Source organism: Miniopterus natalensis, chromosome 9 (genome assembly GCF_054644295.1).
Source record: "Miniopterus natalensis isolate mMinNat1 chromosome 9, mMinNat1.hap1, whole genome shotgun sequence".
NCBI lineage: Eukaryota > Metazoa > Chordata > Mammalia > Chiroptera > Miniopteridae > Miniopterus > Miniopterus natalensis.
The window spans coordinates 57,937,485-57,954,046 of record NC_142089.1 but is presented as its reverse complement, the minus strand read 5'-3'; the positions used below and the strand labels follow the sequence as shown (position 1 = coordinate 57,954,046).

The 16,562-nt window shown below is 42.1% G+C and overlaps 1 protein-coding gene across 2 annotated transcripts in view; it reads left to right on the top strand.

Annotated features, from left to right (window-relative positions):
• TGFBR3 (transforming growth factor beta receptor 3) overlaps window positions 1–16,562 on the top strand; it is a 183,838-nt gene that overhangs the window by 147,001 nt on the left and 20,275 nt on the right. For both annotated transcript variants that reach the window (XM_087820584.1, XM_087820583.1), the window contains exons 8-14: window positions 1,829–2,018; window positions 3,799–4,124; window positions 4,520–4,672; window positions 7,278–7,418; window positions 7,599–7,757; window positions 12,041–12,340; window positions 15,798–15,918. In XM_087820584.1, the coding sequence (XP_087676710.1) occupies window positions 1,829–2,018; window positions 3,799–4,124; window positions 4,520–4,672; window positions 7,278–7,418; window positions 7,599–7,757; window positions 12,041–12,340; window positions 15,798–15,918 (1,390 nt within the window). The remainder of the gene's footprint in view (window positions 1–1,828; window positions 2,019–3,798; window positions 4,125–4,519; window positions 4,673–7,277; window positions 7,419–7,598; window positions 7,758–12,040; window positions 12,341–15,797; window positions 15,919–16,562) is intronic.

Below are 16,562 nucleotides of genomic sequence, written 5' to 3'. Positions count from 1 at the left end.
CAGTATTTTCTCAGCTGTCCAACAGCATGAAAGACTAGGGCAGATGAGGCCAAGCAGTCGTGTTTAGGCCGAGTTACAACTCCAGCCAATCAAAACGACACGCTGCTTTGAAAGGCTGGGAAGAAGCTGTGCTTAAGACACTGCTGTTGACTAAATGAATAAAAAGTTATAAGAAAAATTGGATCCTTCTTTACCTCGTTTTAGTTTTCTTTCTATGTTTAACCCTTCCTTCCCCTGAGGAGTTTTCTTTGAATTGGAGTGAGAGCTAGAATATTCCACACCTATGAAGCTGAGTTTTTTGTGTGTTGTGTTTTTTTTTGCAAATGGCCACAGATCTGGGCTGAAGCTGTCTAGTTCCTTTGCACACGTGACTGTGACTGCCCAGTGTGTCAGTTTTGTCTCAGATAAGCACCTTGGGTAATAGAAAAACATCTTGGGTGAGCTCCTTTAAGCTTTGAATTGAAAATGTGCCCTTAGCCAATCTCCCACAACCAAAGAGGCCAAGAGAACTTAGAGCCTGTGAATCCTCTATGGTTTTACAGTGGGAAAGGATTAATATTTAGTCATGTTAGGGGCAAACAGAGTGGGAAACAAATGGGGAATTTAGGGAAAATGCTGCATGTATGCAGGAGAAAAGAATTGGGAATGGAAATTAAAGTGATTTTTATACAGCATGGAAATGCCCTAATCTGCATGCTAGAAGGGCTTCCAGCCCAGTGGAGCAGTTGTTGGAAATGTGGTGCCTTCCCTTTGAGGTCCTCTCTGCCGCATTCAGCTCCCTCATCTCTGACAGGATCACTGCTGTAGGAGTCAGAAGGTGATGTGGAAAATTACCCTCCATGTCCTGGGTACTCAGAGTCCTTTTAGATCCTTTCTCGGAAAGATTTCTGTCATTCAGTTTTAATTTTGTAACTGATTTCCAAGTGAAAGCCAGTTTTAAGACCGATTTGTGTTGCTGAATAAAATATTGACTTAGAGGCACAGTAACCTAAATTAACTAATATTTAGAACATAAAATCTAAGCTTATTCAGTTATTAGAATTGGCAGATGAATGCAATTACAGGATTGCTAAATAGATCATAAAATTGTAAATGAAATATAAACATTGGTTGTCTCACCATATGAATGTAATAGTTTACAAAGATGATACAGTCTCCTAGTTACTACTGAAGTAACTAGGTTGTGCCTTCTTTCATTTAAATCTAGGGTACAGGAAGTAGAAACAGGATTTTCTTTTTTGACAATGTAACATACACATCTGTGTGCTTTGTACATAATTTTAAGTTTGGTATACATACATATTTGGTATGTGTATGTTAATAATTTAAACATTAAACTAACTCTGCAGTTAGTATGTAGTTACTTAGCTGTCATTGGATTTTTATCAATATAAGCAACCCAAATGCTATGATCAAAGAGCATGAATAGCCCTGGCCAGTGTGGTTCAGTGGTTAGAGCGTCAGTCTACCCACCAAGGGGTCTCGGGTTCAATTCCCAGTCAAGGGCGTGTACCTAGGTTGCAGGTTTGATCCTTGGCCCCAGTTGGGGCATGTGCAGGAGGCAACCAATCGACGTGTCTCTTTCTGATCGATGTTTCTCTCTCTCTCCCTCTCACCCTTCTTCACTGTAAATCAATAAACATATCCTCAGGTGAGGATTAAAAAAATGTATATATTTTTACATCAGTGTTCTTAGTCCAAGGAAAATAGGGATTAAAAGAATAAGTAATTTCTTTATATATACTGTAGAATCTGTTTGTTTCAGATATTTAATTACTCTTATTAAAATCATTGTTTAGACTCATAAGTGAAATTTTGCTATCTTCAGGCTCCTAACAGTATTGGCTTTGGGAAAGAGAGTGAAAGATCCATGGTAATGACCAAATCAATAAGAGATGACATTCCTTCAACCCAAGAGAATCTGGTCAGGTGGGCTTTGGACAATGGCTGTAGTCCAGTGACCTCATACACAGTGGCTCCTGTGGCTAATAGATTTCATCTTCGGCTTGAAAACAATGGTAAGTATGATTTTTTAAAAACTATTAAAATTATTCCTCAAGTGTAGCTCTCCAATGAGGAACTCTCATTTCAGCTTAAATGCTCCTGTTCGTCTATTGCAAATTTTAATGGTTGATTTGGCTACTTTTTACTGTAAAGCTTAAAGTTATCTAGAATTGTAGGTAATTTTGAGGAAACGATCTTTAAGACAGTTTTGTTTTGTTTTTTAGTAACAGAGTTGGTTGCATGCTGGAGAACTTTGTTAGAGATCACCTTCACTATGGTTACATTAGGGGTACCGTAGCCTGGCTTCCTCTCTCAGAGGTACCTAATAATCGCTGACAGCTGAGATGCACCGGGGCTGAGCCTGCAGGAGAGAAGTGTTAGGTCAGGCTGTATCTTCTGTGAAAATAGTCATGAGGACTCATACGTGTGCTTTTTCACTCTCACCCAGAGGGAACGCAGGAGTTATTACCCCAGTTTGACAGAGCAGAAAGCAGAGGCTTAACAAGTTCCTGAGGTTTTCCGGAGTCTTATAGCTAGAGGGACTCAAACATCAGGTTTTCTGATCCCAGATCTGTTCCTCACGCAGTGTACCACTACTGAGTGCAGGGCCAGTAGAATGAAGGTCCTGAGTACAGGTTCAAGTCCCAGCTCTGCCACTTATTCACGGTTTGAGGGGGGAAGTTGCTTAACCTCTGAGCCTCAGGTGGTTCCTCGTCAGATGGTCCTTCCTCGGTAATATGGGGGAACAATATTGCTACCTCCCAGGGTCGCTGTGAAGGTTTTTGTCCAAGTAAAAATTAAAAAGCCCTCCAAAGCTCTGACTCATTTTGGACCATACAGCTGCACTACCTTTTTCAGAAAGATAGTTTTGGAGGAGAGCTCATGCCTGCTGGCCGCCTTCCCTCCCAGCCCCCACTGAGGTGGATTCACCCCAAGCACACACCAGTTGGCTTTGGAGAATGGTTGCAGAGAATAGTGGGGGAAGCGTTTTTTTCTCTGCATTGCTCACAATATGAAAAAACACTGAGAACTGATTGAATGGGAATGTGTATCTCCCTTTGGAGGAATAAGTAGCTAAGCACCTTTTTTAGAAAACAAAACAAAACAAAACTAAGCAGCTTTTTCTTTTGTCATTTGGGTCTAGGTTCTAAAAGGCCACGGTGCCCAGATACCTATTAGAATTTAGCAGTCAAAAAGGAGTCTAAAAATCTTTAGAGAAACTCTTCTAAAGAATTTCTAGACTCAAGGGAAGTATTTCATGGTATATTGAATAAACTAACATTGTCCCACATAATTTATTCAAATCATAGATTTTTATGGCTTGTAGGGCTTTAGAAATCATCTAACCCCATGGCTCTCAACCTTGGCTGTACATTGGAATCACGTGGGCGAGCTTTAAAACATATCAACAATTAGGTACCGCTCCAGAGAATCTGATTTTTAATAGCCCTTGGGTGCAGCCTGGGCATAGAGATTTTATTTTTAACACTTCCAAAGTGATTTTAATGGGCACCCAATTTTGAGAACTACTTGATCTCATCATTAAATCTCTTAATTTTAGAACTTGGGGAACCAAGGCACAGAGAAGTAAGCCATTGGCCCAGAGCTACTTAGTTAGAAAGAACACCAGGACTAAAATTCAGGCTTCCAGTCCACTCATCTCCATACATTACTTGTTAAGAGTAATTTTACACACGCTCATTCCATGCTAATTCTTCCTGTTCTCACCCCTAACAATGGCTGTGGCCTGGCATCAGACACTGACGATGTTTTGCTTGCTTCTGTCCCCACCAGAGGAGATGAGAGATGAAGAGGTCCACACCATCCCCCCTGAGCTGCGGATCCTGCTGGACCCTGGCACCCTGGACAACCCACCCATCCGGGGAGGGGGAGGCCGGAATGGAGGTTTCCCTTTTCCTTTCCTGGATATCCCCAGGAAAGGCCAGAAGGAAGGGAGAGAAGATGGGCTCCCCCACCCAAAGGACCCCGTCATCCCCAGCTTACGACTGTTTCCTGGTCCCAGAGAGCCTGAGGAGGTGCAGGGAAGCATGGATGTCGCCCTGTCAGTCAAATGCGATAACGAAAAGATGACTGTGGCTGTAGAAAAAGATTCTTTTCAGGTCAGTGCAGTTCCTTGAAGGAGAGGAAAGGCCATTTCCCTCTCCATCTTGCCCCACCCCGTATGTGTTAGCTGTCTCTCTCCCGCTCTTTTACTTTTGGACTCCAGAGACTTGATACTGTTTTCTCAGTTGGATGGGCTCACTTCCCCTCGGCTGCGATTCTCACCCGGTTTCTGGTGTTCTCAGTAAGGGGGTTCCAGATCCTTGTGTGTCAGTCCTATTGCTATTGGATTTCCACGGCCAGCAAACACGGTCCTGTTTGACAGGTGGTGGGGAAGGGGAAGGGGGACCACAGGCCTCGGGCAACCTTTACTTGGAAGACCAGGCAAACTTAACTGTGTGCTGCAGAGCTGCCTGTGGGCCCCCCTTTATGTCTTTGGTGGTGGTTGTTTCAGGCCAACAGCTACTCAGGGATAGAGCTCACCCTGTTGGATCCTAACTGCAAGGCCAAGATGAATGGCACCCACTTCATTTTGGAGTCTCCCCTGAATGGCTGCGGCACTCGGCACCGGCGGGCAGCCCCAGATGGTGTGGTTTACTACAACTCGGTGAGTGTTCTCCTTTGCCAGAGCCTTGCAGGGTGTCACCTTAAAATTACTTCACATTCTGTGAAAATGAGGAGGGGGCATGTACCCCAGGCCGAACAAAGCCAAGTGTCAGTTCTCAGCAAATGAGATGTACTTTGATCCTGAACATTTTTGTTTTATCTGTTTTGTTGGTGAATCTGTGGGAGCTAGGAGGCCCTGTTTTCTTGGTTGGAGCATTTGTGGTCATCTCTTTCATCTCCTGGTGCAAAAGGGTTCACTGGCAAGGTAATTATGACCTGTTTCTCTGGCTAAACTGCAGGATCAAATGGCTGGCTCTTAAAGAATAAAATTCAAGCCCTTGGGCTATGAGTGAGCACATCCACACACTGAGCCAACCAGACCAGGTCTCTCTGGCCTCATTTGAATCCTGCCCAGAAGTGGAGGACTTCTCCCTCCCTCATGAACAAAAGAGCCAAAGAGAGAAATCCAGAAAGAGCTATCAAAAAATTATTATTAAGTCTCTCTCCACCTCTAAGAAAGACCCTAAACCACAAAAAATCTCCTACTTTTGAAGTTACACAGAGGGAGATTTCACAGATCCCCCCCAGTGATAATCCATTGCAACAGCTAACCCACACTTTCTGAAATTGCTCTGATCAGTTCATCTAAATCCTTTCAGATTAAATCTGTTCTTGCAGAGATGACCCTAGGCAGTAAATATTAAAATAATTTGACACATGATATCTCAAAAGAACTTTATAGTGTTAATTTTGCAGTTCACCTTGTACTTTTGATGGTAAAATAAGGCTCAAAGATCCCTGTGCTCAGCTTTGCCACGGTGTGTGTGCGCACATATGCTCTTAGTGCCTGTTCCAGCTTTGGCCTGGGACGGGGAGGGCGAGTCTACTCACTCCCCTTTATTTCGCTGCTGGTAGATAGGCACACTTGACCCATCCAGAGAAAGGACTGGCGATCAGGCACTCCAATCAGTGTGGCTCATGTGGGGACTGACTCTCCTGTGAGCCCAAGTTTATTGTTCCTCAGACAATCTGAGAATGTTTGAGCTGGACAGAACCCTACGATGATCTCATGCAACTTCCTCATTTCACAGGTGAGGAAACTGAACTCCTGGGAGTTAAGAGGCTTGCTTAGATTTGAGGACCTAGTTAAAGCAGAGCCAGGACTGAATCCAGCTTCCTGACCTCTGGTCCACTCATCTTTCCTCAACACCAGGCTGGCCCAGCTAATCTCCCTTTGTTATTGGAATAATTTATGAAACTTTGACCTCTATGATGAACACCGTCCTGCCAGTTCCAACACTAATTTTTGTTGCAATTATCCAGTTTTTCCAGATGTAATGAATGTCACATTACTGATATGCTGTACTTGATTTTGGAATTTTTAAAAAATTTATCTTTATTGTTGAAAGAATTACAGATGTTCCCTTTTTTCCCCCCATTGACCCCTTCTACCCCTTCCCTACTCCCACCCCCCCGCCCCAGGCCTTCACCACACTATTGTCTTTGTCCGTGGGTTATGCATATATGCATATAAATTCTTTGGTTAATCTTTCCCACCCTTCCCTCTTGATTTTGGAATTTTAAATTTGTGTGTAAATTAACAATAATGAGAGGCTATGGTAATCTGTCTGTTAAGTTTTGAAAGGGGGGGGGTCATTTGCCTCAGAAGAGAAAGGTGTGTCATGAGCCCTTGAAAATCCTTTCTTCCTATATGTACACACTGTGGTGGTGACTGTGATGTTATGGTAACTGGGGCAAGCAGTATCCTAGGTACTTTCTTCGGTTACATCAATAGTTTCTTCTGAGGGCCTGGTGAAGAACAGAGAAGTGGTTTTCCTGTGTCCTCTCCTCACCCTGTTCCCTTCAGGGAATATTTTAGCTATTTGTTCCAGTTATTATTATTTGTAGTCATTGTCAGACTTACTGTATGTTTTTGTTTTGCAACATATTCAGAATCTAAGCATGCAAAGCAAAAAAAAAAAAAAAAACCCCAAAGGAGAGCATGACTGTCCTATATATGCAAAGAAATTAAGATTTATGGAGTCATGTTCCTCAGGTGAATTTTTTCATCTTGTCCAGAACTAACCTAGGAATAATCATTTCAGCCAGTGCCTTGGAATAAAACATGATGTTCTTTGGTGCATCTGTACACGATAGAGAAAGATATTTAGGAAGAAATGGAGGAAAGATAGAGTACAAGAGAAAAGATGAGGAGAGAGAGTGGCTCAATATGAAGTCCTTTGCAATCTCAGCAGATACAAATAACAAAAGTTCCTTGCATTAGCCAGCTCTTATATTTCTTAGAACTTTTAATATGAAGAGAAGCCTCCTAGGAGAAGCTCCCCTCCTCCACTATATAAACAGGCCTATTTCAGTGTCTAGTGTTTTCTCACTGTTTGAAATTGTTTGTAGTTTTTCACAAAGGAAGATACATATTTTGAACATGAATTGGGTTTCTCTTTATTTTTCATCTCTTTGAAGAAGAAATCCTAAGCATACTCGGAGAGGGGTGTGTGTGTGTGTGTGTGTGTGTGTGTGTGTGAGAAAACCGAATGCATGTAATTTGTTGTTTTTATTACATTCTCTGTGCTTTCTTTGCCTTTTAGATTGTGATACAGGTTCCACCCCCTGGGGATGGTAGTGGTTGGCCAGATGGTTATGAAGATTTGGAGTCCGGTGATAATGGATTTCCAGGAGATATGGATGAGGGAGATACTTTCCAGTTCAGCCGACCTGAAATTTTGGTGGTGCGTGTTTGTTTGCGGTGGGCAGTTTGTGGAGAGTGCTGTCTTCTTGGCTACCTTTAGTTAGGAACTCTTGGAGGAGGGGGGAGGAATGGATGGATGTTAAAGTCCAGTGCTTAAAAAGCTGCAGGACCCTTATCCTTTATTTGACTGCGATTTATTTCTGTCTTGTTTTTCCCCCAGTTTAACTGCAGCCTGCGACAGGTGGGGAATCCTGGTAGCTTCCAAGACCCGCCCAACAGAAATATCTCCTTCAACATGGAGCTGTACAACACTGACCTCTTTCTGGTGCCGTCCCAGGGAGTCTTCTCTGTGGCTGAGAATGGACACGTTTATGTTGAGGTGAGATTTCAGCACTGGCCATGGCCTTTAGGTTAGTGCTAAGCTGCAGTAGTAGCTCCTGGGGCGTGAGTGACAGCGCCCTGGCCCTGGAGCAGACCTTCCTGCTCTCTCTCACAACCCCTGACCAGCTCTGGTGAGGGCTTGGCTCAGAAAATGATTCCAGCTTGATTTCAGAAAATTTCAGGATCTGCTACATTATCCTAAACGGAGAGCGTTCTATAGATGAATGTTTTAAAAGCATTGTCAGTGTGAATTCTAATAAAGCCTGTCCTTGCTTAGCATATTTGGAACAGTAGCTTAGTAGCTGTGGTGTCAGAGTAACCATGAAATGTTTCAAACCACCTCACGCATTATCTTTTAAATTGCACAAAGTTAGTGAAATGCTGCGCTACTATATCTCCTGAAAATTGTTTTTTTTCCTAGATCATTATTTAAATGTATCTGTACATTTATTAAAACTATTTCCTATAAGTAATGGTGGTAATGGTGCACAGCATAAGTGTGTGGAATGGCTACAAAAAGTTAGGTAGTGGTGCCTGGCTGGCGTGGCTAAGCGGTTAAGTATCAGCCTATGATCCAGGAGATTGCAGTTCCATTCTCGGTCAGGGCACATGCCCAGGTTGCAGGCTTGATCCCCAGTAGGAGGCGTAGAAGGCAGGCGATCTCATCATTGATGTTTCTATCTCTTTCTCCCTCTTCCTTCCACTCTCTGAAATCAATAAAGACATATTTAAGAAAAAATTAGGTAGTGGTGATAATAATAACAACAGCTGACATTTACTGCAGATTTATTTTGTGCCAAACTCAGTTGTAAATATTGTAGTAATTTACTCTTCAAAGCAGTCCTGTGAGACAAGACTGTTAATATCCCCATTTTATGGGTGAGAAAATCGAGGCAAAAACTTGTCTAAGGTCACACAGTTAGTACCTACTAGAGTTCAGAGTCAGGACTTAATCCAGAGCCCACACTGTTATCCCCTGGATGCTACTATCATATATCCTCAAGTGCCATTTGAAAGGGGAGAAAATGTAACCTCTTAGCAGTGCAAATATCCGGGTTCACAGATCGGATTCCAGAGAAGATAACTTTCCTTCTGGCCTCAGGTTGTCTGCTGGTCTTATAGGGGAGTCACCACCTGATGAGCTGGGTTTGGTGCTAAGCTGCGAGCTGCTGCTCTGCTTCGCTGTGGGAGGAGAGGGAAACTTAACGGGTCAAAAGGGATACTTCTATATATTAAAGTAACTTCAGTGCACATAATTTCTATTTTAGAAAGACAAATAACTCTCACATTTGTACTAATTCTGGAACGGAGCCTGCAGGCTCTAGACATTTTCCTGGAGCTCTCCTCTTCTTTAATTCCCTGTTTTAAGAGGTCTTCTCTTTCTTTGGGTACACCTTCTCTCTCCGCTGGGGAAAATACACTGCTTTCTACATGCTGTTCCTAATCATAGATCCCTTCTAATCCAAGATCGCTGTTTTCCTCTTGCTTTTCTGGCTGCGCAGTCCATATGTGCAGTTGGCCGGTGACTCCCTGTTGTGCTGTAGATTTTAGAGGCTCTGCTTAACTGCACTTTGTTTTCCAAATGTGTGCCTGGCTTGGCTAATTTATGGCTTAGCTGCTTTATGCTAATTAGTGGCCAATCTTTCACATGTATCCAACCCTGGGTGTTTTGTTTTTTCTCCCTTTTCCTCTAGTGTGGACCTATTTGAAATATGGTTTTGCTTGTTTTCTATGCATATTTTCCCATTTGTATCTTTTCATATATCACCTATGTTTTTCACAATTAAATTCCAACAAAGACACTGTCAAGTGATGAAAAAGAAATGAGCCACATCTTTTCGTTACCACTTTAAATACCAAGTACATTGAGTAGAATTTGGGTAGGGGGAAAATGTTATGAACTGTTTTATTTTAAAGTTGTTTTAAACCACCTAACATATGAGAGAGAATCTGTATATATTTTGCTAAATAGGGTAGCAGCTCTGCATATTCTTTGTTTCCCAGTTTGGACTCCAATGCTAATAAGAAAATTTAAAAATTTTTTTCTTTGAAAAATGTTTTTGCTTAGGGTAAGTAAAACTTACTAAGTCATTGGCTTGGCCTAAAGAACTATTTCCAGGTTCCTTCTCCTGGCCATCCTTATCATTTCCCTGCCAGAATCCTCTGTTCACTCTAGGCCATAGTCCCTTCTTTTAATCCAGGACGTGATCAGTTTTGCCACCTGGGCTTTGGTCACCAATGAGTGATATTTTCTTTAGATTCATTTATCTTGGGGAATTTAAAAAACTGTTTATAACCCCCAAAATTTAAGTCTTGATGAATACCACTAATAATAGCTGGTATTTATTGAGTAGCTGGGACCTGTGTTGTTTGCATGTAATTTTGACTTTACAAATCATCACAATAACTGTATCTAGTAGGTAGTACCCCTCAATCTGCAGGGGAGGAAACTGAGGATCAGAGTTCATGTTCATGAGCAGCAGAACGTGATTTCCTGGGCTTGGTCTCACTCCAAAGGCTATAGTCCTTCCACTGCTCACTTCCAGTCCATTTTAGAGTAAAAGCCTTATTAATAACATTTTTCCTCCAAAACAACTTTTTGGGATACCTTACCCATTCTGCCATTTCATATTTCTTTGAGATAAGAGAAAAGATTTCTTCTGTCACACGTTTTTGCATTGTAGGTTCTGAGTTCATGATAAAGGGCACTTTTTAGTTTAAATGGGATATCTATAATTTGCTACCTTTTCAAGATAAAATATCTTATTTTTCAGAAATATTGCAAAAATAATGACATGAATATTAATTGGGTATCAAACACTACTTCCTAGAAATATTTCTTACAAAGCATTCTCCCAAGACCACTTCTTAGGCCTGGTCAAATTGATCCTGTAGCTACAATGAAATAGTAAAGAGAAAATGGACTTGTGATCAGAATATCTGGCTTTAAGCTTTGGTTTTACCCAGTATTTGCTAGATATGATCTGGACAAGTCATCTGTTCTGTGTGTTCATTTTTTCCTCGGTTTATAGAGTGGAGATGAAAATATTTATCTCTTAAGATTGTTATGAGGGATTAAACTTTAAGGCACAACAGAGTGACACGATCATAGTCATCTTCATTGTTGAGCGTCTTGCAGTTAACCACGAAGGGATCTTGCAAAGTAGCGCTGTGGACTGAAAGCCCCGTGTAATGTCAGGGATTTCCCCTGGGCTTCTCAGAATGGAAAGCGTGTTTATATCTCCATGCCTTTTGAAAGGATTCTGGGGCTATTGGCCTATGGTTAAGGCCTAACTTTATTTCTAAAGTGTTTTAAGTTTATTTTGATCCTAAGTTTGGTCAAGGAACGAAGCATAGAGGGGAGAGGCAATTTGCACAGTGATCCATGTGTCACCAAATGGAGCATCCAGTCTAGTCCGGGGATTTTTAACTGAGTTCAGGATAGTTGAGGTTTGAATTCTGTTTACACTTGGCCAAACACTACTTCCTGTTTCTAAAGAAAAGAACCTTAACAAGGTTTGGACGACATAGCCCATAAGAATATTTTGTAAGAGGGAAGTGTGAATGAGTTGGAAATGTTTCCAGATTAGATTTCCCTTAAAATACTGTTGGGTTGAAAGAGTGAAGGGAGAGTTCTTGGCAAGGCCTGGTTTGGACCTGTAAGCGGCTGGGACACTTTGCCAGGCCCGTGATCGCCACCAGATTGCACCGTAGCTGACACCCAGCCACAGGGCCAGCTCTGCCTGTTCCCGTGATGCCGACTTTAGATCACTCTCTAGCTTTACTGCACTGTTTTAGGCTCACTCTGACTTGTTGCAGTTTAGATGTTCAGTACTCTCTGCCTGGGTTAAATAGATTCTGCCTCTGTATTTTTTGAGCGGTTTTTAAAAACACAACTTGCTTCACAAATGCACTGTTATGACATTAGGGGCTTTGCCTGTTGGTGTTTTATTTATTTTGGAAAACCCACTTTGCTTTTATTTTTATCTCCCAGAGGACTTATGGGAAGTTGAAAAGACTTAGTCATTTTGTATTGGAATCTTCCAGGCTGGCATTTGAACTAAATAATTGTCACCATCCATATCAAGTTTAAATAGAAAATATCTCTTTCTTCAAAGAGTGTGTATGTTACTTTTATCATTAGCAAGAAGACTACAGATGTATATTGTGAGAATAAAGAAATGTCTCTCATTGAAGGGCCGTGTTGATATGTTACCCTTGTGCCAAAAGTAAAAGCGAGATGCTAACCTGTTTCTGTATTGATCTTTCTGTTCTTCGTAGGTGTCTGTTACTAAGGCTGACCAAGAACTGGGATTTGCCATCCAAACGTGCTTTATCTCTCCATATTCAAACCCCGATAGGATGTCTGATTACACTATCATTGAGAACATTTGTCCTAAGGATGAATCTGTGAAATTCTACAACCCCAAGAGAGTGCACTTTTCTGTCCCGCAAGCCGAGATGGATAAGAAGCGATTCAGCTTTGTTTTTAAGCCCATCTTCAACACCTCGCTGCTCTTTCTGCAGTGTGAGCTCACGTTATGTACCAAGAAGGAAAAAGACCCCCAGAAGTTGCCTAAGGTTAGTGGGCCTTCGTCCATTCGTACTGTTAACTTTGACATTTTTAGGCGAGGCAGCCTGACTTACCAGAGACATTTAATCACAAGTTATTGCAGGTGGAGGTTTTTGGTTTGGGAATTGCCCAATTGAAGTAATAAAGTCCGTGTGAGCAGGGAACTGTGAATTTTCTGGAGTCGTAGGGAATAAATCCTGACAATATGATTTTTTTTTCCATGCATGTTAAGTAATGGTATCTTACAGATGATAAATCAGGACTGTTTTCCATCGAGGGAGAGGTCTGGCTTTATCTTTGCTGTTCAGATAGTGTGCGGCGCCAAAAGCACAGAGAGCCGAAAGGACAAGTTCAGTGTGAGGATTAATTTTTCCAGATCCTGCTGAGACTTGTATTGCAATTGTTTTTTGACCTTCTCTGTGTGAGTTATAAGGTTGACTTGTCTCAGGAGGACTTCTAAGGGAAACTGACAAATATTTCAATTTTTCTCAGTTCCATATCGGTTCCTGATGTTTACCTCCTACTACCCCCATGTGGAACCGGTACATTCTGTGCAGAAATCAGAACCCTTTGGCTTGCTGGAATGGCTACTGTAGGAGGGGTGAGCAAGGTTAATTGCCTCACTAGGTTGACCTTGTGCATGAAGAGTGTCTTCTGTCATGGTTTTGTTTTTGTAGTCTGCTGTAATTATGTATAATTTCATATGCGCATTTATTCTGTAGATATTTGACATAATGTAAGTTTACCTCTCATTCTTTTGTAGTCACATATCAAACAATGTCTAAAAGTCTAATAATTGAGCTATATCATTAATAATGTATTGTGTGGCTCAGTGGTTGAGCATCGACCTATGAACCAGAAGGTCACAGTTGAATTCCATCCAGGTCAGGGCACATACCTGGGTTGCAGGGCTCGAGCCCCTGTACGGGGCGTGCAGGAGGCAGCCGATGAATGACTCTCTCATCATTGATGTTTCTATCTCTATCCCTCTCCTTTCCTCTCTCTAAAATCAATAAAAACATAATTAAAAACATTAAAAAATAATAATGTATTGTATGCATGGAATTCTTCCACTTAATACATAAGTGGTAAGAGATAGGTGTAGAGTTAGGAGGGAAAATTATCAGCATCAGATAGGTGACCACTGATCTGAATCCTTTGCACTGTTATATTCCCCTGGGCATCCATTTCCCTGATAATGCCAAATAAAATTTTTTAGTGCATATGAAAATACAGCCAATCTGATCACAATCATTCGGGAGCTCATTTGTACTTACAGGGTGATTTAGACTGTGTTCTTTAGGTTGCTTTTGGAAACATTGATGCCTTAGCCTTGTGGTACTCACCTTCCAGTGACCATCGAGGTTGGGACTTTGTGGGCAGTGGTAGAGAGCCACAGGGAACTGAATGCTTGGCTGTGAGACTAGCTGTTTCCTGCAGGCAGAGGATGAGTGTTAGGAGTTAGGGATCTAGTAGGTGAGGCCTGGCAGTTACTGGGGTGTTTATTGATGGCTTTGGCTGTTATCTTTCACTGAGCCTGGCCTGTAGAAGCCCAGCTTCGTTGTGTGTTCATCTGTGAAAATTAGTCCTAATGTTTCCTTCAGAACATTCTAAGGGGAGCTGTAAGTCCCAGAGAATGACATGGGAATGTTACCCTAAATCTGACGCCACTGTTTATACCCAAGGTAACAGTAGAAAGAGCATGGGAACTGACAAGGAAGGCCTGCTGCTTATTAACAGGACTTTTAGCAAATCCCTTGATCTCTCTGAACCAGCCTTTCCTCATCTATAAAATTGATATAATAGTACCTGGCTTCCTTCCTAGGTAGAGAAGCAAATGAGATAGTAGATATGACAGTGGTTCACCATCTATAGACCTGTTACCACTGTCTCCCTGTTTACTGCTTATAGTTAATATTTTTATATTTCTAGTGGCTTCTGAGTTCTTTCTATGACAATAGACAGTGCCAAAGAGTCTTCCAGGAAGCAGTCTCAAAGATTGTTGAGTCCAACCCTGCTCTTTGCTAATGAAACTGAGGCCAGAGAGTCCAGTGTCTTGCCCAGAGTCACGCAGTGAGTTAGCCATAGCATCTTGGGCTCTTACTTAACTGAAGAACTAGTAAGAAAGTAAGAAAGATTTTCCTAAAATGCAAATCTTTTCAATAATGATGCCTCTTCACAGAAAATCCATTGTTTCCCTCGACAAGAGAGCTATTGTAAAGGCTTTTCTGTGTTTTTGGATGGAGATCTGGTTATAATATGTGTCTGACTCTCATGTTTCTCAGAGCAGCAGTGACAGTAAAGCCAAAAGTTTTTGCTCTTTTGTGCCTGAAAGAACTGGGAGTTAATTCACTTTTGAGGTGCCTTGCTATAAGACTTTTCAAATGGTCAATACAGCCCTACTTGGTTTGCTCAGTGGTTAGAGTGTTGGCCCGCAGACTGAAAGGTCCCTGGTTCGATTCTGGCCAAGGGCACGTACCTCAGGTGCAGGCTTGATCCCTGGCCCTGATTAGGGCCTGTGCGGGAGGCAACCAATTGATATGTCACTCTCACATCGATGTCTCTGCCCCCCTCCCCCCCACACACACACACTCTCCCCTCACCCTCTATCTCCCTCCCACTGTCTCTGAAAAGCAATGGAAAAAACTATCCTCAGGTAAGGATTAAAAAAATTTTTTTTTTAATGGATGTTATATTTCTTCTTACAGCAAAAGGAAATAGATGTTAATTACATTAGATGTTAATTACATTAGAGTTTCATTTATTCATGAGCATAGACAAGAAAAAGGTAATGGAATGAGATCGTACTTTTAAAAAATAGGTCCACTGGGCTTGGGCATGCTACATCGAAGTTTGGGGCCTTAAAATAGCTTGAAGCAGCTGATCTGGCCTCCACACCTGGGCACAACTCCCCTGGACTCTGTTTTGGAACAAAAAAGCAGATGACCCTGGAAGGCTTCATTTTGCATGAGCCTTTACCAGGATTTAAAAAAATCAAACAGACTCAACAACATGAGTATCTTTTTGGACAACAAATGTAAAATCTGTCACCTTCATTATGCAATACATGATGTTTCCCACAATCACAGATCGCAAACATGAACCACTTACGTGAAGCTGGCTTGGTCAAGGGCCAACGTTGTCAGATAGTTTATTTATTTTTCACACTAAATAACACTAAAACCTCCAGTTGTTTTGTGGGAAGACAGAGCAGCGGTGGGTGGGTGGTGTATTTATAAGCTGTCTGGTAATATTCGCACCTTTAAATGCAGCTGAGAATACATTGGGCCTGCCACTGTATCTCCCAGATTATTTGTGGTTCTTTGAAAAACACCCAGATCTCCTGTCTTTCTGTGGTAACCAGCTGTGAGCTGTCTGATAAGGGACCCGGGACAACTGCACAGGCTGAGTTGGTGAAGACCCTCTCCAGTGACCCCCAACTCTCTTTGCTCTGCCTCTCTGCAGTGTGTGCCTCCCGATGAAGCCTGCACCTCGCTGGATGCCTCAATGATCTGGGCCATGATGCAGAATAAGAAGACATTCACCAAGCCCCTCGCTGTGGTCCCTCAGGAAGTAAAATCAGAAGGTGTGTTTTGGGAGTCTCGATCAAAGAATAGGGGCCTCAGGGGGCTGCTTGTTAAGAGGTTCCAATACTGTAAATCAAAATCCACTTTTATTCAAAAGATACAATAATGGCCAATTAGTAATTTTAGATAAGGAGTCTTTGCCTGAGAAGTTTTTTATTTAGTTCATTGTCCGACTGACATGTGGCTCAGTGGTTAGGGATACACTTGCAAATGATTTCCTCTTTAAATATTAGATCAAGGTTGATCCTGTTACCATGTCACTCTCTCTTGCTCTCAGATACACTTCCTCGAGTGTGTAAGAAAGGGTTAGAGTTCCTTTTGGCGTGCGGGAATGGCACACAGTCTACACCCATCTTTCCGTGATCTGCTGGGAATGGTGGTGCTGGCTACAAGCTATTGTAGTACTTTGTCAAGATCACAAAAGCCTTTGGGCAGGGTGTGATGTGTGTGAATGCCATCCATCTTAGGTGTCACAGCAGAAAGAAGGTTGAGAACTAGTATTCACATGCGCTTTTAAAATTTAGTTTTCAGAATTTTACGCAGTCACATTTGTTGCTTGAAGCCAGGGGAGTCTCTGTCTGCGCATGCAGGAAGATGCATCTTCTGGGGGAAAAGGAAGGATGTACTCTAAGAGGGGTGGTAC